The 26,090-nt window shown below is 40.0% G+C and overlaps 1 protein-coding gene across 1 annotated transcript in view; it reads right to left on the reverse strand.

Moving 5' to 3' along the window:
• Slc9a7 (solute carrier family 9 member A7) overlaps window positions 1-26,090 on the reverse strand; it is a 146,551-nt gene that overhangs the window by 39,363 nt on the left and 81,098 nt on the right. The window contains exons 6-13 of the mRNA XM_027432318.2: window positions 22,416-22,521; window positions 21,406-21,547; window positions 18,686-18,791; window positions 18,465-18,553; window positions 18,261-18,374; window positions 15,971-16,082; window positions 14,940-15,093; window positions 1,121-1,180 (exon numbers count right to left, since the gene is read on the reverse strand). Coding sequence (XP_027288119.1) covers window positions 1,121-1,180; window positions 14,940-15,093; window positions 15,971-16,082; window positions 18,261-18,374; window positions 18,465-18,553; window positions 18,686-18,791; window positions 21,406-21,547; window positions 22,416-22,521 — 883 coding nt within the window. The remainder of the gene's footprint in view (window positions 1-1,120; window positions 1,181-14,939; window positions 15,094-15,970; window positions 16,083-18,260; window positions 18,375-18,464; window positions 18,554-18,685; window positions 18,792-21,405; window positions 21,548-22,415; window positions 22,522-26,090) is intronic.

Below are 26,090 nucleotides of genomic sequence, written 5' to 3' on the forward strand. Positions count from 1 at the left end.
ATGTCTCTGGCTGTGAAGTGAGTTTCTTCATCAGAAGCAACACTGTGTGGAATACCATGATGGTGGATCAAGCATTCTCTAAGTCCACAGATAGTAGTTTTGGCAGAAGCACTTCCATGAATTCCATGCATGCCATTACAGCATACATCTGGGCTATATTCCAAAACCCACACCTCATTTATGGATATTGTTTCTTTCACCCTGTCTTCAGGGAGCAGAATATTTTCACAAGATCTGAGTTCAAGCTGATTTTGCACTTCACATATCTACAGATCAGACCAGGAAGAATACATATCAATTGGAGATCCAGAAAGGTAAGAATGGACACTGGAGGTTTTTACTTTGCTCCTATATCACCACCCTTAAACATAACTTCATCATACACGGTTAGATGCAAGCCAAGAAACAAACTGTATTAGTGGAAACTTCATCCTTTTTTTATAAAAAAAAATCAATGTTCTTCATGTCATCTGAACCATCGAGAGAAAGTATAGGTATACAAATATATACTTAAAAATACACAACACTGAGCCAGGCAGTGGTGGCACACTCCTTTAATCCCAGCACTTGGGAGGCAGAGGCAGGCAGATCTCTGTGAGTTCCAGACCAGCCTGGGCTACAAGAGCTAGTTCCAGGACAGGCTCAAAAACTACACAGAGAAACCAAAAAGTAAAAAAATACACAACACTGGCATTTAACTATAACCATGTGAGGTATGCTCTAGTCAAGGCTGAAATACAAAATTCTAGTTCTCTGTATCAGTTACAAGCCTTATTTACTAGATCCGAAGCAGGGTTTTCTGGGGAAAGTGTAGGTGGCTCTGAAAATGAGCTGTTCTTAACACTAAACTCAGATGTACCAAATGAAGGTATTAATTCAGGCTTTGGGGTTGAAAACACATGGCACCAAATGTGGGCGGAAAGCACATAATACCACATTGACACACCAATCAACATGGAGGAAGAACAGAAAGAATGATTAGAACTTATTTCCCTGTTGCCCATGGAGTGGGGATTGGCACATTCAGGAAGGAAAAAGCAAACAGCAGCAAGAAAACCATTCGAGTTAGAAGAGAAAAGCAAAGGCCAGTGAGTCATTTTCTTAGTAGTGTCTGTGTCACCTGAAGTACTGCCAGCGGTGCTCATTCTGGTCCTCTTCAGAGAGCTCCTCCACACCAACTCTGGGCAGCAGAAGAAGGAAATGTGAACATTACGGAACAACACAGGTACCAGGATCTCTGGCATCTGATCTGGACCATGTCCATGAAGAAAGGCTATCTCAGATTCAACAGAAATGCATAGTCCCCTTTTTTTGGTCAGTGCTGGGGCTGGAACCCAAAGTTTTGAAAACACTATGTAAGTGCCAACCATGGAGCTACATAACAGTCTTTGCCTGTCCCCATTCTCTAAAACCCAAGAGGCAGAGAGGTTGCTAAATTTAAAGCAGCAATATTAAGAGATAGATCAAATGAGGAACAATTGAAAATGATGTTAAGCTTATCAAAATATAACACAATAAAATCAGATGAACAAATGCACAGTACATAAATTAATCTACAAAATTTCAGGAATTCATCTGTTTCATAAATCAAGATGTGTCCATAAAAACAAAACAGAAAATTGTTACTAAACAATGAACATATGTTTGGAGTATGTGTATATTTTATATGTAGTTAACAGAAAAGGAAAACACCCCACCATATTACAAAAAAATACTTAGAAGACAAAGATAGCCACTTTTTTCTACATAAGCAAACCACATTGTCCACAACTTCAATCTGAAGGCCAAGAACCCAACTCTGGCTCTTCTCTTTCCTTTGAGGTCTCTGATTTGATGTGGCCTTTTGCTTTCCTTAAGGACTTCTGGATTATTCAAACAACATTGAACTTTACCATCATACTACAACATGGTTTTACAAACTCAGCACTACAGGCTTTTGAATCTAAGATAACCATCTGTTGTGGGGAGCCATTCTCCTGTGCACTGTGGGATCCTGCTTTCTACTTACAGAATGCCAAGAGATACATCTGCCCCAGGATATAACAAACAAAAAGATCTCCAGATTTTCACAGATGTCTCCCAGGTAGCAAAATTGCCCTTAGTTGAGAACACTGCACTAAATCATGTACTCTCCATGGGGTTAAAACTGGTTCTTGTGGGACATACACAAGAATAACCCACTAAAACACACACTGGGTATTTTAAGCCATCCAAAAGCATTATAAAATATAAAGAGATACAGCAGACCTCTGGTGTTAAAATTTCACTGCAGTTAACTAGAAAAATTGAAAAATACTGTGATAGGCAATGCTCAAAATTCTCATTCCACTGTATCCCTTAAAGGAAACGTGAAAAATGCAAGAGCTCATGACTCATTGTAAGATGACACTTTCAATTCGTTACATGGTCAGAAAGAGAATATGCCTTAGACCATACTGTCTAAATTACTACAGCATATTGAAAAACTAACAAATACCATAAAAACAAACCAGGATTTCATTAATGTAAGATTTATTGTTGCTTGGGTGACTGTAAAAATAATATTAATAACAGATAATATAGACAGCAAATTTATTGAGTATCATGTGTCAAACAGCATATTTAATGAATGTTTTGGGGTTTTCTGGAGGTAGTGGTGACACTGAGGATAGAAACCAGGGCTTTGCACATGCTAGGCAAACATTCTGCCACTGAGTTGCACCCTATAGCCCCTAGTGCACAAATTCTTCATCATATTTACTATACTCACATTTATCAACACACTATGTTTGTCACTGTCTAACTGGTGAGAAAACGAGAGTTAGAAGCAAAATGACTTGCCTACAGTCACAAAGATAGAAATGGTACAGGCACAATTCCAACTTAGAACTGTAGTCTCAGGAACGCACTTCTTCCTGCTAAGATACTAGTTCTAAGTATAAGGTTGCATCTTTTTAAATATCAAGTTACAAACACTATTACATGAAGAGCCCAGGGTTTCTTCTCATCTTTATTCTTTATGCTATCTTGAAGCGATGTTACCATAATTTTTCAGTCTATAGGATGAATACCAGAGTGTTCTTACTTGCCCTTGAATAATTGTATTGTTTCCCTGTGGGGTACAAAGGTTACCTGTTCATTTGGCTAGCTGGATTTGTGTCCTTCCACTACCCAGCCCTCACTACCACTTCATGTGTGTACTCCAAGAGAACAGTCATCATGCCAACATAATGTTCTTGGGATACACATGTTCACCTGTTAATATAATTTCATAACCCTCTAAGTTGCCAAAATTTTGTCCTTTGTGAATAACAGCACTTAATCAAGACTAAGAAAAACATACAACTTGTATATTAACTAAAATATTGGAACATTCCCCAAAACATTTTAAAATATTAATAACAAAACATTAACAATATAATTTGGACTTATAGACAGAAGTGACTTAGCTTTGGAATTGTAGCTGTATTCATTTTTTCTTCATAACACAGACTTGAAGTTAGTCATGGTCAAGAAATCACAGTTAGCCAGGCATGGTGGCATACACCTTTAATGCTAGCATTCTGGAGGCATGCGTGGGTGATCTTTGTGAGTTTGAGGCCAGCCTGGTCTACATACTAATTTCTAGGACAGCCAGGGCTATGAAGAGAAGCACTCTCTAAGGAGGGGAGGGGAGGGGAGGGAGGGAGAGGGAGGAGGGAGGGAGGGAGGAGGGAGGAGAGGAAGCAGAGAAGTAGGGAGGAGGGGAGGGAGGGGGGGAAGGAGGAAAAACCACAGTTACTAACTTCTAGTTATTTACAGTAGAACTCCAAGACCTGCCTTGGATCTATTTCTGAGCAGCTACCTAACCACTCAGCAACAGTTGAAGAAATAAGGAACAAGTGAGAAAGTAAGCTCTGATCCTACTGAGTTTGCAAGGTTCAAAGCACCACAATGAGTATCAGGGGATTTCTGAGTCAGTTTAAAATAAGAACTGGGTTACAGGAATTACATGAGGCCACCAAGTAACATCATAAGCCACAAGCCAAGAGAAACCAATCACTCTCATTACCTTATTTTATACGGAACTTATTTTGATACAATTTCTGTACATGTCAATGACTATAATTAAATAATCATTACTTATTCACATCTGGAAAAATACAATGAACTGGCACCATATGTATGTTTCAACAATAGTACATGTTCCTTCACTCGGGTGTCTAGGTAGAGCTGGGCACAAACAGGAAAGATGGAAATAAAATACAGGAGCAAAAATCAGTAAAATGAAAATCAGAAAACAGTATAGTAAAATAAGTTGAATAAACAGGTAATTTTTTAATAAGCAACAAAAATGTTTACATAAAAAAATGTAGCATGGTAGCACACACCCTTAATCCCAGCACTGTAGAGACAGAGGCAAAGGTTCTTTATGAGTTCAAAGCCAGCCTGGCCTATATATAGTGAGTTCCATGAGAGCCTGGGCTATACAGTGAAACCCTATGTCAAAAAACATAAAACCTCCTAATACACCCCTACCAAGTCTGACAAAAAAGGAAAGATACACATTATCAGGAATAAAATGCAAAAAAAACACCCAATAGAACAGTAAATATCACTGCAGACCCAGAAACATCTAAAGAAGAAACAGAAAATACTATGTCTTAGTTAGGGTTACTATTGCTGTGATGAAACACCATGACCAAAGCAACCTGGGAAGCAAAGAGTTTATTTTGATCACTGTTCCATACAACAGTTCATCATCAAAAGCAGTGACAGAAACTCAAACAGGGCAGGAACCTGGAGGCAGGAGCTGATGCAGAGGCCATGGAGGTGTGCTGCTTACTGCCTTGCTCCTCAAGGCTTACTCAGCCTGCTTTTTTATAGAACCCAGGACTACCAGCCCAGGGATAGCACCACCCACAATGGGCTAGGCTCTCCCCCATTGATCAGGAATTAAGAAAATGCCTTACATCTTATGGAGAAATTCTCTCAATTGATGTTCCCTCCTCTCTGATGATGACTCTAGCTTGTGTCAAGTTAACATAAAACTAGCCAGTACACTACGGATAACATTAACTTGACAATGTAAATCAAACTGATAAATTTCACAAAGTATCACAGTTCACTCAACATAAAATATATAATCTGAATAGCCACATCAATTACATAGTTTAAAGGTTTCTGAAAAAGTAGTCTTCAGGCCTAGATGGTTCCACTGAAGAATTCTACCAAAAAGGAAAAGAAAATAACAGCAAGTATAAAAAATTGTAGAGAACACACACTAATTCATAATGTGAGGCCACACTCCCTGATTCGCAAACCTGACAAGTGCATGCAAACTAGAGAACTACAGACTATAACCCTGTGAACAAAGGAAAATCCATAAACAAGCATTTGCTCATAGACTTAAGCAGTATTAAAACTATACTATAATCAAGTAGGGTTTATTTCAGAAAGGCTACACTGGTTCAGTATTTGGAATTACCAGAGTAAAGAGCTAAACAAGAAAAACCAAATGATCACACCAACTGATGCAGAAAATGCATTTGTTAAAACCCATGGCCATCCAAGACAAAAACTCTGAGAAAATAAATGTGAGGACCAGCAAGATGGCTCAATGGGTAAAGGCACTTCTTGCCAAGCCTGATGACCCAAGTCCCATCCCCAAGACACACGTGGTAGAAGAAAAGAACTGACTCTCAAAAAAGCTGTCACCTGTCCTATACATGTGTGCAATGTTATGTGTGCCCTGCCCACAAATAAATACAATGTAATTTAAAAAGAAATTAAACTGAACATGAGATATAAATTTACTCAATCCTTATAAGCTATTATGACACCCAATGACAATATGTCCCTCTTAATGTTGGGAGCTGGGTGAAGATGTCCATTAACACTACTTTTATTAAACATAGGACTAAAAGCCAGGCCAAAGCAATAACACATGAAAAGAAAGGCAAAGGCACATTGGTTGGTTGAAAAGTACAAAATAAAATGATTTCACTTTGCATATTATGTAGATAAGCCAGAAAATTTTATTTATGTAGAAAACCCCAAAGACTATAAAAAAAAACACCTCCTAGAACTAAAAATGGAATTCAGCACAGTGACAGGATATAAATCTAATAAAACTTCCACAGCATTTATATGCTAAGAAAGACAAAATACTAATACAAAAACCAAAGAAGGTCAAAATAAATGGGGAAACAGATTACATCCATGAATTGGAAGACACAATATGATGAAGATGTTCATCTCCCAGTTGATAATATATAAAATACTATTCCTGTGAAAAGCATAGAAGATTGTTTACTTTTATTCATTTTTTTAGACAGAGTCTCTTTATATCTCCTAGGCTAGCCTTGAACTCCTCTTAGCCTCCTGATTGTTGAAATTAAAAGCATGCCTGGCTACAGAAAGATTTTCACTTTAGACATAGACAAGCTTATTCTAAAATTTATATGGAATAAAAATAGAATAGCTACAATTTTGGGGGGAAAGTAGTACTTGCAATCTGTCTACCTGATGCCCAGGCATACTGTTTAACTATAGTCATCATTTTTGGAAAGTCAGACACATAAATCAATGAACCAGAATAGAAACTGATCCCCAGGTACACGGATAACTTATTTCTGACAAATGAGCAAAAGTAATGGAATAGCACAGTATTTTTCTTATGCCATACTGGAACAACTTGATAGCCATAGACAAATAAGACAAAACTTTATATCTCATACAAACATTAACTCATAGACTCAAATGTAAGCTATAAAACTAAGTGTGTAAGTTAACAACAAAGAAGAAAGTATCAAGAGGGTTTGGTGAACATGGCACTAAATATATGATTCAAAAAAGACAGATTAGACAAGCTACAAGAAAGCGAGAAAGAACTTACAAACCATGTTACTTTTTAAAACACTGGTATCTAGAATAAAAACATTTCAAAAATCAATAACAACAATTAACTCCAATTATAAAGCATACAAAAGACTTGGACATTCATGAAAGAAAAGATATAATAGATAAGTACATGAAGATATATTCAATAGCCATAAAAAGAGATGCAAATTAAGACCAGGATGAGACAGCACCACACATTTATTTATTAGAACAGCTAGAGAATGCAAATCAGAACTGCTGAGGATACCAGGAAACGAGATCCTCACATGCCACTAATACAGCCACTCTGAAAAACTGTTAAGCAGTTCCTTAGAAAATTACACTCATTTACTATCTCATCTGGCAAGCATACTCGTGGACATATATCTTGGATATACAGAAGCCTCCACTGATATAAAAACTTATCCAGGAATGTTGACAGTAGCTTTATTTATAATACTCATATACTGGAAAGTAAGCAAATGTCCTTCAAGGTGTGAATGAATGGTTAAACAAACCCTGATACATTCATGTCATGGAATATTCTCCAGAAATGAAAAGGAACAAACTATTGACATGTACAAAGGCCTATGTGGATCTCTAAGGCATTATGTTGAATGGAAGAGAAAGCCAACCTCAAAAGATCATATGCTATATGATTTGAGCTGCTTAATTATCAAAATGACAAAATTATAAACTTGGAGAAGAAATTTGAGGCTGCTGGAGTAAAGGACTAGTGAGGGTAGGAGGTGAGTGTGATAAAGAATGGAGCTAAGGACATCTTTGTGTTGGATCAGTTCTTTTCCTTGAACATAGTGGTGCTTACAAAAAAACCTATGTGTAATAAAATAGTATAGAACCACACACATGAAGTCACTTCAACTCCTGGTAGTGATACGGTACAATTATGCAAGATGGAAGCACAGAAACATGCATAATGTATACTCTGAACGCTCCATTCTGTAACTATTGCAGAATACAAATTATGCTGCATACCTTTTATGCTCTGAAGTATTCTGCCTCACATATCAAAGACACTTGAGAGGGTTTCCCCAAATTTGACAATTCAAAAAATTCACATGACATTAACTAATGAAGAACGGGGAAACTGAATCTTTTCTAAAATATTAATAATAGCAAATTTTGATCACCCATGCCCCAAAGACTGATCTTTTATTTCTCTATGTTATTTATGGGTAATATGAGCAAATTACATGGTGAAGGGACCAAAAAAGTAGATATAAAAAAGCAGAAAAGCAGTATTACAGGAACTGTTGGTTTTCTGTTTAACAGAATTGCCTGCTTCTTAGCAGCTCCAGCCTAGTTGAGCCATCACATTCTTCTCAGAAAGCTGCCCACATATCAGCTCTGGGGAGGACTGTTTTAATGGCCCACTTTTTTGTAAAGGTCACAAGGAAGTGCAAAAAAGTCAACTCTCTACTCTCAGTGGAAAATAATTTGGTTCTGTTTTGGGTTTGGAAAAAAGAAAAGGACTTATAAAATAGAATGAAAATGCACATGATTTATCTGGCCATGAACAGGCAGGGGACTGCGTGACCAGACAATTCCTTAGGGGTCTGGAACTTTTTTTCAGATTTCTTTATTTGAATTAGAAACAAGATTGTTTTACATGACAATCCCAGTTCCCTTCCCCCCTCCCGTTCTCTCCTACCACCCTCCAACTAAAACCCTACCTATCACATATATCCTTTCTGCTCCCCTGGATGGTGAGGCCTTCCATAGGGTGTCATCAGAGTCTACCGTATCCTTTGGGATAGGGCCTAGGCCCACCCACATGTGTCTTGGCTCAGGGAGTATTTCTCTATATGGAATGGGCTCCCAAAGTCCACATCTATGCTAGGGATAAGTACTGAACTACTACAGGAGTCATATAGGTTTCCAAGGTTTCCTCAATGAAATCCATGTTCCTGGAGTCTGGATCAGTCCCATGCTGGTTTCCCAGCTGTCAGTCTGGGGAGCAAGAGTTCCCCAATGTTCAGGTCAGTTGTTTCTGTGGGTTTCACCAGCCTGGTCTGGGCCCCTTTGCTCTTCACTTGTCCTTCTCTGGATCTGGATTCCAGTTCAGTTCAGTGATTAGTTGTGGATGTCTGCTTCTACTTCCACCAGCTGCTGGATGAGGGCTATTGGGTGGCATATAAGTCATAATCAGGGGAGGGCATTTAAGGTAGCCTCTCCTCTGTTGCTTAGATTGTTAGCTGGTGTCATCTTTGTAGATCTCCAGACATTTCCCTAGTGCCTGATTTCTCTGTAAACCTAAAATGTCTCCCTCTATTATGGTATCTCCATTCTTGTTATCTTCTATTCTTCCCCTGACTCAACCTTTCTGCTCCCTCATGTCCTCTGTATCCCTCCTCTTCTCCCCTTCTCATTCTCCTAGCTCCCCCCTCTTCCCGTGCTCCCAATTTGCTCAGGGGATCATGACCCTTTCCCCTTCTCCAGGAGACCATGTATGTCTCTCTTAGGGTCCTCCTTGTATACTAGTTTCTCTGGCAGTAGAAGATTGTAGGCTGGTGATTGTTTACTCTATGTCTAAAATCCACATATGAGTGAGTACATATCATGTTTGTCTTTTTGTGATTGTGTTACCTCGCTCAGAATGGTTTCTTCTAGTTCCATCCATTTTCCTGCAAATTTCAAGATTCCATTGTTTTTTTTCCTCGGAGTAGTACTCCATTGTGTAAATGTACCACATTTTCTCTATCCATTCATCGGTTGAGAGGCATCCAGGCTGCTTCCAGTTTCTGGCTATTACAAATAGTGCTGCTATAAACATGGTTGAACAGAGATGTCCTTGTTGTATGAATGTGCTTCTTTGGGGTATATGCCTAAGAGTGGAATTGCTGGATTTTGTGGCAGACTGATTTCCATTTTCTTGAGGAGTCACAATACTGATTTCCAAAGTGGTTGTACAAGTTGGCACTCCCACCAGCAGTGGAGAAGTGAGGGGCCTGGAACTTTTATACAGTTTAGGGAGCTGTTTTAAATTACTCATGTAAAATCAAGCATAAGTATGAATAGTTTTTGAACACATAAAAGTGAGTTCTATAAATAGGATGAGAAATAAATTATGATAGACTTCACAGTTTTCAGAAACCCCTGATAAGTTATATACTATTGCTCAATATTTTCAAAAGTCCATGATAAATACAAACATCACAGAGTCTGAGAAAATGACAAACTTTTGTTTATTAGCTATCTGATAACCAACAGTTCTTGCTTGAGGAGTCCTTTTCTGATCATTCACTATGTCCAGAGGGTAATGCCCTCTTTGCTTTGTGTACTCAGTTGACCCTCCACATGGATAAACTCTGTGTGTGGGAATCCAATCAATCCCAGATTAAACATATCCCCCCAAATTGCTTCATTTTTTCATTCATTTATTTAGCTCATAAATAAAGTCATGCACAATTATGATACACAATACAGTATGTTCACAATGGCATGGCTAAATTAAACCAATTAGCATGTTACATCACACATATTCATCATTTTTGTTTTGAGAACACTTAGATTATACTATCTCACAACTTTTAAAATATAGCATATTGTTATCAACCATATTTATCATGCTCTCAGTAGACCTCAAGACTTCACAGAGTCCATGCCTCTTGTCCAACTGCAGTTTTATATCCTTAAACCAATCGTTTCCCCATTGTTAAAAGACCCACATTGAAGCCTAATAGCCACAATTCTGCTCTCTGGTCCCATAAGTTCATCATTTCTAGGTTACATATAAAATTGAAATTGTGTGACATTTGTCTTGCAGTGTGTCACTTATTATTTTTTTTGGCAAGCATATAACTTTACTACTTACTAAAGATGAAATCAAATTTGCATGCACAGGTGAGCACTCACTGAAACACCTTGGATTCATCACATATTTGAGTTTCAAATAGCTTATATATTTATATAAAAAGAGCAATAATGGCAATATGTTATGCATCAATAGCAGCAACAGCTTTTCCAGGTTCTGCAGTCATTTGAACAAAATTGTAGAGACATCCAGCACTCTCCATTTAAAAAAACAAAAACTAAAAAAAACAAAAACAAAAAAACAAACAAACAACAACATCAACAACAAAAAAGTAAAAAGCAAAAGCACGGAAAACAGCGCAGTTTTGTTACTCTTGTGGTACTTGGCACCGTTTTTTAAAATTAGCTTCACAGTCATCATCTGGGAGGAAACCATTCTGAGCAATATCATTAAAAACAGCTCTGATAAAACATGGTCACTACTATGTATCATATAAAGCAGGTCCACATATGAGTGAGTACATATCATGTTTGTCTTTTTGTGATTGGGTTACCTCGCTCAGAATGGTTTCTTCGAGTTCAATCCATTTGCCTGCAAATTTCAAGATTCCATTGTTTTTTTCTGCTGAGTAGTACTCCATTGTATAAATGTACTACAATTTCTCTATCCATTCTTCAGTTGAGGGGCATCTAGGCTGCTTCCAGTTTCTGGATATTACAAATGATGCTGCTATGAACATGGTTGAACATTTGTCCTTGTTGTATTAATGTGCTTCTTTTGGGTATATGCCTAGGAGTGGAATTGCTGGATCTTGTGGTAGTAGACTCATTCCCATTTTCTTGAGGAGTTGCCATACTGATTTCCACAGTGGCTGTACAAGTAGGCACTCCCACCACCAGCAGTGGAGGAGTGTTCCTCTTTCTCGGCATCCTCTCCAGCATAAACTGTCATTGGTATTTTTGATTTTAGCCATTCTGACAGGAGTAAGATGGTATCTTAGAGTTGTTTAGATTTGCATTTCCCTGATGACTAAGAATGTTGAATACTTTCTCATGTGTCTTTCAGCCATTTTAGATTCCTCTATTGAGAATTGTCTATTTAGTTCTGTACCCCACTTTTTAATTGGATTGTTTGGTGTTTGGGGGACTAGCTTCTTGAATTCTTTGTATATTTTGGAGATCAGCCCTCTGTCAGATGTGGGGTGGGTGAATATCTTTTCCCAGTCTGTGGGCTGCTGTTTTGTCTTCTGACTGTCTCCTTTGCCTTACAGAAGCTTCTCAGTTTCAGGAGGTCCCATTTATCAATTGTTGGCCTCAGTGTCTGTGCTACTGGTGTAATGTTCAGGAAGCGGTCTCCTGTACTGATTAATTCAAGGGTATTTCCCACCCAAATTGCTTCTGTAATGAGCATGTATACCTTTTTTTCTTGTCAAGATTCCACACATAATATGGCACCACAGTTGTTTACATAACATTTACTTTGTAGGAAGTGCCAAAGGCTTTTAGAGACCATTTAAAGTATTGGGATGATGGGCATGGGTTTTGGACAAACACTACCCCACCTTTATAAGGGCCTTGAGCATCTGCAGGGTTTACTATCCACGGGGAATCCTGGAATATTTTTAAACAACCAATTACATATTCGTGCATATATTGTGGTTTTTTAAGTGTTCTACAGGTAAGGAAAGGGTTAAACAGGTTAGATAATGAGGATGTGTCTCACTGGTCCAGCACTTGCCCAGCATGCTGAGGCCTTGAGTTCTATCACTAACATCACACTTCAAAAGCCAGACAGTTTGCCTTTGTTCTTAGTTATATGATGGTGGGTTACAGTTTTTAACACATCTTTGAAGTCTACGTTCTTATGCAACTTACTACAGTTTCTGAGAATCACAAAAAATAATGAGAGGCCTGGAACTTTTATGCATTTAGGGAGTTGCTTTAAATTACTCATATAAAATTAGGCATAAGTGTGAATATTTTCTGAATACATGAAGTGCATTTTTATGAATGGAATGAGAAAGAAATCATAATAGACTTCAAAGTTTCTAAAAACTCCTGATAAGCTATATAGTATTGTTCAATGTTTGCAAAAGCCAATGATAAACGCAAATATCAAAGAATCTGATGAAGTTATAAAATTAGCTGACAACTCTCTATACAAGATGGGTATCTCTATTCCAAAACTCTGACTCTGGCAGAGAGTAACTTCACAGGTCAGTGAATGCAAACTCTCAGTTGTACACAGGATCAAGCACCTGTCTTAGCCTCATGCTACTACAAAGATCAGAGACAAAACCATCTGGTATCTCAAGGTGAACACCACATAACTATAAGTTCTTTCTTTAGGGTTATATTCCCAAGCATGGACTATGTTTTTTAATCTGACCCTTAGAATTAAAGCTAGGAAGCTGAAATTCTAAACACTCCAAATTTTATGAGGAAAGTAGTCTTTAGCAGCACAACCCTTCTTACAAATAGACGGCACAGTGGTTAAGTCATGGCAAGACTTCCTGAATTCCAGTCCCACCTCATCCTCTTAACACTCTGTGACCTAGAGCAAAATCATTGCTCTGTGTCTCATTTCCCCAACTCTAAAGTAGAGATTGCAGTATTATCTCCACTATGGGAATGTCGTGAGAACCATATCTTACTACATACACAGGAAATGCAAATGGTACTAGCAATGCCAACGTGAGTGAGCACAGATTGTCACCAAGAAGCCCCTGCCTTGATCTGTAATCTGAGACACACTAGCCCAGAAATGGCATAACTGGCAGTGGCCAAACCCAGGAATCCCTGCCTGCCATCAGTAGAAAAGCCTCAGATGGAAAAGGCTATTCTCTCAAGTCCTGTTTCTCTCCTCTGAAATGTATAGGAGCTCCAACTATCTTTGGCATTCTATATTCTAGAGGAGGGAAAACAAACTAAAGAACAATAGAGAAAGATATACTGCCACCTTGTGGCTCTTTAGAGAGTGACTCTTCCGGCATTTACATTACCCAAGTGCCTCCTTACCGTATGCAGACATGAAACTACATACAGCAGGTGGCCAGAGAATCTCCAGTGACACAGAATAGAGAAGCAGAGTTTAACATGTGGATGTGGAGGACCCTGGAAGTACTCTGGCATAAGGTCTCATTTCCTTTGAGGAAAACTGGAGCTTAAAGACATGAGGGATCAGAGATCAGTCAGTATCGGGCTGTGGGTCTGGACTCCTGTTCCAGTCAATTCCTTTTTGACTATACAGTACTGTAGATCACAGTACAGAATCCCAATGCTCTTTACAAGATGAAATTCCTAAATCTGTGTAATAATTTGAAAGTAACTGCCCCCATAAGCTCATAAGAAGTGTGACTATTAGGAGGTGTGGCTTTGTTGGAGTAGATATGGCCTTGTTGAAGACAGTGTGTTAATGTGGGGGTGGATTTTGATGTCTCATATGAGGTGAAGCCAAGCCCAGTGTGCCAGACCACGTCCTGTTGCCTGTGAGAGCAAGATATAGTTCCTTCCTAGTCTCAGCTCCTGCTCCAGCACCAGGTCTGCCTGCATGGCACCACGTCCTGCCATGATGATAATGGACTGAACCTCTGAAACTGTACGTGAGCCAACTAAATGTTTTCCTTAATAAGAGTCGCCATGGTCACGATGTCTCTTCAAAGCAATAGAAATCTTTTGACAGTCTGGGTGTGGAGACACATTCCCATAGTCCCAATTGCTTAAGAAGTAGAGGCAGGAGGATCAAGGAAAAATTAAAAATCAAAGCCAGGTCAACATCCCTCTGCCCTGACAAAGCTACAGAGCACACACAAACGATGCCATGGGGCTATAACAGACGATGGTTACACAGAAAATACCATCTCTTTTTTTGCACAGAAGCAAGAAGAGGCATGGCATACAAATTCCTAAGAAAGTAAAACTCTACTTGTCTCTTTTAATTTCTGAATAAGGAGCTTCTTCATTGCAAAGGAACAGGAAACATCACCACGGGTACAAGTCTGTTCCCTCTTCCTGTAGCTTTAAGACTTTGAACTCTTGTACTAAAGTCACTGCCCTAGTGAGAGCCAGCTCATCCTAGCTTCCTGTGTATAGTGATAAATTTTATTTCAAATTGCTTTTTTAATTCAATAACACTTTTGTATCCTGAAAAATCTCAATACCTCAAATTTTAATTTAAAAAATATAAAATACACCCCCAAACACATTGCTTAAAGCAAAAGAATGAGACCCTTTCACAAGCACAGCCTGCACAGCACATTGAGCATTCTCAAACACTGTGACAACTGACACATTTAGACACAAAATTGGCTTGCTTCCAAACTGACCTTATATTGAGCCATGACAGCATGGGCGTCGTGCCTCCACCGATGACCCAGACAGTGAAGAAGACGATGAGTAGCGTGGTTGTGAACATCATCTGGCGGGAGTAGGATGCCGTGTCACGGATGGCAAGTGCAAATGCCATCGCTCCCCTCAGGCCTGTGGGGACCAAACAGGAAGATCTCCTGGTGATGAGAGGACCTGATGACAATTCCTCAAAATGCACTGCCACTATGGGGATAACAAATCTCTAACCACATGCTTTGGGAACCTGGCTGCTTAACCCACACAGAAGCACCTCAAACGTGCATGGTCTTCTTTGCTTTGAAGCTGGCTTTCACAGAATTCCCAGCATGAGAAGAAAAACACAGCACCACTTTGTACAGCATATTCTAGAATACTAACCACTCTTACTATTTAACTGATTCTCCTGCTAGTGACCTAAAAGAAAAAGAAACTTGTACAATAACAAACTCTCTGCATCTTCTATCTAAGTACCAGTCAACAGAAATGTTGGCTGAGTATGAGTATGTTCAAATGCACACTTGTGGAAAACAGGGCAGTATTTCTTAGCAGGGGGGGAGCGGGGGGACCTCACAGAAGAGTAAAAAGATAGGTTGACCTGTAACAGGAGGGTTTTTTTTTGGTTTTTCGAGATAGGGTTTCTTCTGTGTAGCTTTGGAGCCTATCCTGGCACTCTCTCTGGAGACCAGAGTGGCCTCCAACTTAGAGATCTGCCTGCCTCTGCCTCCCGAGTACTAGGATTAAAGATGTGCGCCACCAACTTTGCCCGGCTGTAACAGGAGTTTTGAGACAGGATCTCATTTAGCAGTTTTGAGACAGGATCTCATTTAGCCCAGGCTGCCATCAAACTCAATATGCACCCAAGTATGGCCTTGAACTACTCATTCTTCTGCCTCCCACTTCCTAGCCTGTAATTACAGATGTGCTATCAAACCCAGCTGATTATATTTTAGTCAAATTACCACTATTTGCTAAATAGAATTTATTTCCTTTACATATAAATCTATTTTACCTGAAAACATCATCATGTGTTGGAAATTCCAGCCAATCTTATGCCTTCTGCCCAAGTTGAGGAAGAAGGAGAGTGGGTAGATATGTGCAGCTCTGCCCAAGAAGATGGCAACCTGACCACCAGGTGAGGTTAAGGACCCAGCAAGCTTCCAGAATGGCACTTCAAAACAGTCTGGTTGACCACAGAATTTTACGAATGCTGTCATGCAGACAGCTGCCCAAAGAAGTCAGAAGGCTCGGATGCCCAAGAGAACAATCTCTCAGCAACAAAATGGGAGTCACTGGGCAACTTTCCCACTTCTTGGTTCATTAATTTACAGTTTATAAACATGTTGTTTTAACGTTTGAACTGAATTGAACCGGTATTGACAGATTCCTTGATTTCACTACAAATCAGTCCAGAAGTAACCTAAAGTGAGGACTGAACAAAGCACACACTATATTGGGCTCTACTAGAAGGAAAACAACAAGAAAGAAAAATAATCCTGGAGTCAAACTGTAGAAGGTTTGCCGGGAAAGAGCCAGCAGGCTTCATTTGCAAAAACAACAACAACAACAAAACATTAGGGACTTCAATGGCCAATGCCCAGGGAGCACCCAAAAATAGGAGTGAGGAACCCTCAAGCCTCAAGTCTCTTACCACAAAGAGACATTCACTCACAGAAATGAAGTCAGAGGTCTCTGCCTATGTAGCTTAAGTGGCCTTTGGGGATGTAAGAAGAAGAAATGGATGAATGTGAAAAAGGAATTCTACTGTGAAAAGCAAAGTATTCAGGGAAACCAGTCACCTTGCCCTTGCCAAGTTTAAACAGCACCCAACAGAGAGAGCAGCACAATCCCCTGGTCAGAGAAGGAAACTCAGGCGGGAGCCAGCAAACAGAGAGCTTCCGCCAAGCAATGCACCAGCTGCAGCAGCCACAGCTGTTTCAGACAGAAACCAGGGCCAAAGTATCTTCAACTTCCTCCAGGGTAAATGTAAACTGTGTTCCTGCTTTTTTTTTTTTTTTTTTTTTTTTTTTTTTTGGTCTTTCTTCCTTTCCTTGTTTGGTTTTGTTTTTAACAAAAGGAAATGGGCAATGCTTGTAATGCACACATATATCTCAAAGGTGCAGGAAAAAGCCTCAAATGGCCAGCAGCCTTTCAGACTCCCAGAGGACGTGGCTCACCCAGCCAACAGGCCCTGATCTGTAAACAAGGCCTTCCTCCCACTATCTCGTCCAGTATGCAGTGCAGGAAATACAAATCAGAGCAACATGCTAAGTCTGAGTAAAGAAAAACTCATCCAGCAGATTCTAAGCTCTTCCTCTAGTGAATGTGTGAAGCCACTAGTAAGACCCTAACCGAGATTCCAGCACTGTCACTATCTAGTAGCTAAGAAGGGATAGCCCCTCACATTCTTGCACAGGAAATGAAAACCCCAGAAGATAAAAATACTCTTTTTAGATAACAATGAGTTAAGGTTTCCCATGAGGCCTCAAAAAGGCAAAAAAAAGGCAAATATCCAGCAATGGGAACGGGACCTTGAAATCCAGGGCCAGAAATGTTTACTTTAATGAAAATGACAGTATCTAAGACCAAGTGAGCCAAAACCTCAGCCACTGAACTACTGCTGGCTACTCACATCTGTCCTGCAGAGCACCCAAAGTGTGCCCTTTCCAAACACTCTATTCCCAACATCCCAAGTCAAAGAACTAGGTATTTTATATTGTCTTTTCTTCTCCTTTCTTCTTCTTCCTCCTTCCCTCCAATCCTATCAGTATCTTTATCTGTTCTTTTTTCCTCCCCTCCCCCTCCTTCCAAACCTTCCTTCCTTCTTGTTTTAGAAAAGCAAAGGTATCTCTCCCAGCATAATTCACAGCAGCAGGGTATCTTGGGTGAAAGCATGGTCACTGTCCACTCACACGTATGGCTGGCCAAGCTGGACTATGCAGCTGAGAGCAAGAGGATTGGAACTTTCTAGTCACCAAAATCAGGAAACTGCCTGTGTTACATTGGCATAGCAGTGGCATGTCAAAAATAATTATGAGGACTGACATGGTTATTGACTTTTACATCTACTTGGGACAGAGCTCTACAAAACAAATGATAGTCCATCAAGCACTAACTTAAAACAGAAAATTCCACAAAAAAAGTCATTCCTTGGAATCAAATACATTCTGCCCCCAAACCATAACTGTCCCAATTACCCACTCAAAACAGAGACAGTGATCAAATGGTTATTCTTAGTGGTTATACAACTTTCCCAACAGAGGTAACCTCTCTGTGTACAATGTGGAATAAGAAAAGGATACAAAAGCACCGATGATGAAAATGGGGCTGAAAACATGCTTCTGGAAGGTGAACAGTGCCAGGCCCATGTAGGAGAAGATGAAGTTCTCTGCCAGAAAGTGTAACACCTCAAAAAGCTGTATGAAGAAGGAAAGAGCAGGCTGTGAACTCTGCACTCCTCCTGCCATGCTACCTAGAAGCCCATCAGGCTTAAGGGCCTCTCTTACCTGCTTGCTTCGACTTCTTGATTCCACTGACAGATTGTTGTATGTATAATGAGCTTGTGTAATCCCACAGAAAAGGACAGCTACAACACCTGTCAAAAGAGTTTCTAAAATTCAGTGGGAAAGAAGAGGCAGGACAAAAAGTCTACTGACACGGAAAATTTATGGCAGGTGAGCCTTCCCTCCCTCTCTCACAGGCCCTGCTGAGCCTGGCATTAACCTACCTGTAAATCCACAGGCTTCAGCCAAAAGAAACGTGCTCCAGGACATCAGGAAGAAAAGCGCTGTCTCCAGCAGGGGGAAGCAGTGCAGCTTAGTAAACTTGGTCACGTCAGCACTAGGTTAAGGACAGCAGCTCTGGGCATGGGCAGCAGGGACACTTGAGAACCCCACTCTTTTAGCCTGAGTCCCCTCTTCTAAGGGCCATCCATTCCCTATACCTCCTTGGGAGGTGTCTTATCTCTCTTTTTAAATGTTACAATGTCGGGATGGAGCTTAAGAGCCCTGAACATGCTAGGCTGGTACTCCACCATTCAGCCACACATCCCTAATCAGGCATGCTTTCTTTTTTCTTTTCTTTTTTTTTTGAGACAGGGTTTCTTTATGTAACCTTGGCTGTCCTGAAACTCACTGTGTAGACCAGGCTGGACTCAAACTCACAGAGATCCACTGGCCTCTACCTCCCAATTGCTGGAATTAAAGGTATACACTACCATTACCACACACAGCTCAATATTCTTTCTTTTTTTAAAATTATTTATGTTTTATTATATGTACATTAGGGTTCTGCCTGCATGTATGTCTGTGTGAGGGTGTCAGGCACCCTGGAAATGTGGTTATAGACAGTTGTGAGCTGCCATGTGGTTGCTGGGAATTGAACCTGGGTCCTCTGAAGAGCAGCCAGTGCTCTTAACCACTGAGCCATCATCCCTGAGCTCAATTTTCAAGTAACAAAAATAAAAAAAATTAAGCTTTACGTTTAGCTGGTGTAGCTAAATGGTAAGCACTTGGCTAGCATGTTTGCAGGTTCTGGGTTTGATTATCCCCCACTACCATACAAAATAAAAGAAACTTTACAATAGAATACAGGTTACCAGAGCCAGAGCTGGAGTATAAAGTTGTTGAATTGTCACAGAGTATCTGCCTAAGATGAAGACTGGCATTCTGTGAATAGGCAGTAGGAATGGATAATCCACACTGTGAATGTATTTAATAACTTAAAATGGTGTGTGTGTGTGTTGTGTGTATGAGAGTGAGTGTGTGTGAGACTGTGTGTGTGTGTGTGTGTGTGTGTGTGAGAGAGAGAGAGAGAGAGAGAGAGAGAGAGAGAGAGAGAGAGTGTTACACAAGTGCCTGCTAAGCAAGCATATGAAATTGTCAGAGGACAATTTATAGGGAGTAGTTTTCTTCTAGCATGTGGGCTCCAGTGATCAGGCTCAGGTCATCAGGCTTTGTGGCAAAGTCCTTACCTGCTGAGCCATCTTGTTGCCTCCTACACTTACTAACTTTAAATTGTGTACTGAGGCAAATGTTATTACATACTGCCACTATTTTAAAAAGTAATAACACAAGCAATGCAAAGCAATTGAATTTCATGCTCTAAATGTGTGAATTTTATAGTGCATGAATTACTATGACTCTATGAACAAATTTCTGACGGCAGGCTGGACTAACAGGTTAGGTCTCATATGGCTGGGAAGGTCTTAGGCAAGCCTTGGAAGACAAGCTCTGAAGGATCTGATCCCCATGGATCACGAAGGCCTGACCCATGTATGGGACAGAAAAAAAAAGAAATCTGTAACTCCTGGAACAGCAAAGAAGTGCTGGGGTCTCCAGAGGGAATCTTCCTTCTACCACTGCCATTCAATACACCATCAACATAAAACCAACTCACAAATCAGTTCTCTGAGCAACTAAACCCTCAGTATTGGGGCCATTAAACAAAGCTGTCTTGATTTGTGCTGTCTGACACAATAGCTGCTAGCCACTTGTAGCTTCTCAACACTTAAAATGTAGTTAGGCATAGCTGAGATTTTGCAAGGAAAAAAAGATACATATCTCAAAGACCAGAACAAAAATCAAATAGCAAAAAATCTCACTAATAATTTTCCATATTATCTATACTGGTTACTCATAAAATAGATGCGGTTTGTATTACATTCAGTAGTAATGCCAAGCAAAGAGGGTGTTGTGATGGAGGATCCAACACATATGTAGAGGGACTGCCAGCTCCTACCACGTCTTTTTCTTTTTGTTTGGTTATTTGAAACTAAATATCATACCATCCTTTTCTCAGGGAAGGCACAGAAGAAAGTCCAGTAATGACTATCAATGGCTCAGGGTTAGTTATGGCTGCCTAAATGCTCAGTCCCTGCAGAAAGCACCAGTAACCAGAAGCTAAAGTGCTGCCTGACCAGTGGTTACTGACTGCAAGCCTCGTCTGGGTTCCTCAGTCTTTTCGTCCCCTATAATGGGTATTCCAACTGAGTTATAAGAAAGGGAGAGAAACCACAAAGGTCAGGACAAAGCAGAATCTACAGTTGAATTCCCCATCTTTAAATTTTTATTTAGTATATTTTATTTCCTTCCTTCTTTACATTCTCTTCTGATAGAATTTGTTTTACTTATTCCTTAACAATTCATACATGCTAACAATGTATTTTGATCATATGTACCCCAACTCCATACATCCCACTTAGGACACCCCAACATACCCCTGCTCACATTTCATTACCTCTTCTTTTGTAACTCTCAGAGTTCAGTTTCCCAGGTTCTTCCTGAGGGGCCCAGTCACTGTGTCTGACCCAGCTGAGGAGGTACCACATCTCAGGAGAACAATCACTTTAAGATTCTGATCTGAGAGGAGGAACCGAGAATTTTCTCTTTGCAAACACAGTACCATATATGTGTGGCCAGGCAGGGGCCAAACTAACCAAAAGGATATTAGAGCAGTCACAACACCAGTTACAGCTCCCATGGTAAAAGAGCCACTAAATATGCCCAGAAAAATGCCAACTGACTTAAAAAAAGCAGCAGCATCAAAAGCGTGTGTATTTAGTCCTGCTGGCTGATAGGCAACAATGGACCTGGAGTTCAAAAAGAAAGAGAGAGAAAATCTTAGTTTTGTTTTTGAAAAAAAAGACCACACTGGTTGATACACTAAACAATCCCCACCCTCCTTCACTATTTCACTTTCCATGGTTTTAGTTACCTGAGGTCAACGTCAATCTAAAAATGTTAAGTAGAAAAATACAGCAATAAACTCTTAAGTTCTAAATTACATACTGTTCTCAACAGCATGATGAAATCTCAAGCCATCCAGCTAGATCCTGTCCATGCCATGGGTCACTACTTTAACTAATGTATCCACATTAGTCTGAAACCACTGAAGTTATCAGACTACAGCACTTATGCTCAAACAACCTTTGTTTTACTTGATAATGTTTCCAAGGAGAAAGAACAGTGTTGCTGATAATTTGGATCTGCCAAAGAGAAACCATAAAATGTTACAAGTGAAAAGTACAATAAGTTATTTTAAGAGAAAGAGTAGTCTTGTTGCATAATATTATTACAATTAAGACATTATTTTAATTGTTCTACTTTATTATTAGTTATTGCTAACTTTCTACTTGTCTAATTTATACTTACCTTTATTATAGATAAGTATCTGTATGTATATATGTATGTGTGTGAAAAATGTAAATAGGATTCAGTATGGTTTCAAGCATTTACTAGGGGTCTTAAACTGTATTCCTGGGGTATAAGGAGGCTCTGTAACTGAAAATACCAATAAACATAAAGTCTACCAAGCACTGCCCAGAGCAAATGCATTTAATTTAAGCTGCAGCCACCATACTATGCTGGTATCAGCATCCTGAATTCTGCTGAAGGACAAAGCCAGAACCATTATCCTACCCCCCCCCCCGACCCCCGCCTGCAGAAAGAGTTACTTACGAGGACAGTACAATGGCAACAGCATCATTCAGGACACTCTCTCCAAACAGAAGAGCATAAAGATCCACATCTGCATGCAGTTCATTAAAGATTGCCAACACGGTCACTGAAATGTAGGCCCAAAGCACAGAAATTAGTTTTGGCTTCTGCCCTTAAGCCACCAATTCCAGATTTATAGAGGCTATTTGTATATTAGGTGGAACAAGATGGCTTGGTACCCAGCAGTAGTCAAGACAGATGGTCTGTCTGGTAAATGATAAAAGGAAATTTCCATGATAAACTTCTAATCTAGATGAGGTTTGATGTGGTCATTGAGTCTCGTGACTCCTGCACCTAAGTACACTGTTGTCAGCCCTAATGCCACAATATACTGAAAAGAACTTGTGAAGAGAAAAATTGGGGGGGGGGGTCAAGTGATCTGTCTCTTTTTGTTGGTTGGCTTTTCTTTTTTTTTGGTTTTTCGAGAGAGAGTTTCTCTGCGGTTTTGGAGGCTGTCCTGGAACTAGCTCTTGTAGACCAGGCTGGTCTTGAACTCACAGAGATCCTTCTGTCTCTGCCTCCCGAGTGCTGGGATTAAGGGTGTGTGCCACCACTGCCCGGCTTGGTTGGCAAATTTTTACAGAAATCCCATTTTTTGACCCCAGTGCTCCCAGAACCCAGCACAGAGTAGGGGTGCTGAAAAGACTGACCAAGGCTTTGTCCATGACAAATTACCAGTAATGATACTTGTTAGAGAATAAATAACTAAGAAAGAGTCTCTTATATAACCCAAGCTGTCCTAGAACCACTCACAATCCTCCTGCCTCAGTGCCCTTAATGTTAGGATTATAGAACATGGTTTCTCAACTTTAGCCTTACTAGTGTTTGGGACCAGAAAATGGCTTTGCAGTAGAGGTTGACCTGTTTACCACAAGATGGTTAGTCATATCTATGGCACATGCAGCCACCTTACCTCCACAGAGCAATGGAGGCACATAGATGCTGGCTAGGACACAAGTCATAGTATCAGGCCACAGGTGGGATTCAAGATAAACATCTATTTTGTTTAAGCTGGTATTAGCCAGGTTTTTCTAGTATCTGTAGTCAAAAGCACTACTACTTATGGAATTAAAGCACCAAGCCAAATGCTTAGTTTAGTGAGTAATTATAAGCAAGTCAATATTCTTACCACTAACCAATTCAAGAATTTGCCAGCCCCCTTCATGTGTTTGTGTCCCACCCCAATCTCAAGCCCCCTTTACTCACAAATAACCACGGTGAAATTTTACAGTGACCCTTTTGTCCTTTATAGTTTAATAACCCAAATATACACTCTCTGACACTATCATTTCAGTCTGCCCATTTAAAAAAAAAAGGACTTTAAAAAATACCTCTTTCACTCTGCTAGGTTCCTCCCCTGGGAGCTCTGTTCTCAGGGTGCCTTATGATTTAGTTCTTTAGGGTCAGAACTTTTCAACCCTCAAGCTACAGAGCTCTTTTGGAATGCCTATCACTTCCTTTTGAGGGGGTTTTTTGAAACAGGGTTTCTTTGTATAACAGCCCTGGCTGTCCTGGAATTCACTCTGTAGACCAGGCTGGCCTCAAACTCACAGAAATCTACCTGCCTCTGTCTCCTGAGTGCTGAGATTAAAACTATGCACCACTACTGTCTGGCCTTTTATTATTATTATTATTATTATTATTATTATTATTATTATTATTACGAGATAGGGGATCACTGTACAGACCTGGCTGACCTTGAATTCATAGAAATCTACCTGCCTCTGTCTCCCAAGTGCTGGGATAAAGGTATGCAACACTATACTAGATTGTCTGTCACTTTCTTAATTTACCTTAGCAGTTTTGGAATCTGAAGAAAGTTGCATCCATTGGGATGGAGGCATATTTTCCTAGTCTGACCTCACTATTGTAGTTTTCTTATTCAAGGGGTTAACTTAATTTTTCTTTATGTTTACATGCTGTTCAACCTTAACTTGATTGTGTTGCTTATATTTAATAAAGGTATGTCAAGGTTAGTGTGTGGGCTCCTTTTTCTGATGCAGTGTATGAATGAGAATGTCCTCCACAGGCTCATGGAGTACCCAGCTGGTGGTTTGGGGGAGGTCATAGAACCTTTAGGAGGTGGAACCTTGCTGGAAGTATGTCACTGGGGCAGCAGGCTTGTCCCACTTCTCCCCACCCTAACTTCCTGTGTATACATGCAAATGTAAAAGAAAGAAGATGTGATTATCCAGTTTTCTGCTCCTGCTAACATGCCATGCATTCCCCACCATCAATAGACTATGTCACTCTAGAATCATACACTAAAATAAACTCTGTCAACCTTATTTTATCTTTGGCTATGGAATTTTCCCACAGCAACTACAAACAACCAGTAAATCTAGTTTTGCCGGGACTGTTGAATATGGCCACTTCCCCAATACTTTCTGAAATCCACTGACTCCAACATCGTCCACCCCACCCCAACTAGAACTAAATCTGTCTTCCTCTTTTAATGACCTGTCAATCAAAGTCAATAGTCCCAGCTGTTCCTCTTTGGGGATGGGTCAATTCTTCCAGAAATATCTTTTCTGGGTATTTAGTTATTAAAATATTATTATTATTTGGATATAGTGTCACATGCCTTTAATTCAGTACTCAAGAGACAGAGGCAGGTGGACTTCTGTGCGTTAGAGGTTAACCTGGTCTATTCAGTGAGTTTCAGGCTAGCCAAGACTACATAGTAAGGCTCTTGTCTCTTTTTTAATTACTCTTATTGTGTGTCACACATATATGTGGAGGTTGGAAGGCAATTTTACGGAGTCAGTTCTCTCCTCCCACTTTACAAGGATTCCAGGGTTTGAACTCAGGTTGCCAAACTTGTACAAGAGCCTTTACCCGCTGCATCATCTTGATGGTCATTTTCTGGGTATTTCTGAGAGCCCTATAACCCAGATCACTCACACAGCTTCTGACCTCCTTCAGTCTCCTTGTACTCATCAGTAAATCTGAACATTGACTGTCCCTCTCAGTTTTAAGTGTCACCATATAGACTAACAATATTTATTCCTAGTTGGAGCCCTTATTTTGTGTGCAAATATTGGAGGGAAATTTCCTGGTTTCATAAAGTCAAAATGAACATTTCCTCTGCAGAGGTGCTATTTTTGTACCCACGCCACAGCGTTCCTGCTGGAATATTCTGTTAGTTCCTTTATGTTTTTTTTTTTTTTTTTTTTTTTTTTTTTTTTGTTCCTGTCCTGCTTTCTCTATTCTTGTTAGGGACTAAAGGACATCTCAAAGTTCCTCCAACATGCTTTCTTTTCCAAAAAATTTTAATTGATTTACAAAAAGATAAACAGCTAATTTGGATTTGAAGAATAGTCTCTGTATCATGGCATAAGCTAGCAGGAACAGACTACATGCCTGCCAGCAACGCTTCTTAGAGGGTATGTTCTTACAACACTGATGCTATCTCAAGACACAAAATCAACTTCCATTCAGCCTGACGCAACAGGTTACACAACAGGGAAATCTTTTTGTTTGTTTTTGTTTTACGAAACAGGGTTTCTCTGTGGCTTTAGAGGATATCCTAGTACTAGCTCTTGTAGACCAGGCTGGTCTAGAACCCACAGAGATCCGCCTGCCTCTGCCTCCTGAGTACTGGGATTAACGGCGTGTGCCACCAATGCTAGGCCA

Source organism: Cricetulus griseus, chromosome X (assembly GCF_003668045.3).
Source record: "Cricetulus griseus strain 17A/GY chromosome X, alternate assembly CriGri-PICRH-1.0, whole genome shotgun sequence".
NCBI lineage: Eukaryota > Metazoa > Chordata > Mammalia > Rodentia > Cricetidae > Cricetulus > Cricetulus griseus.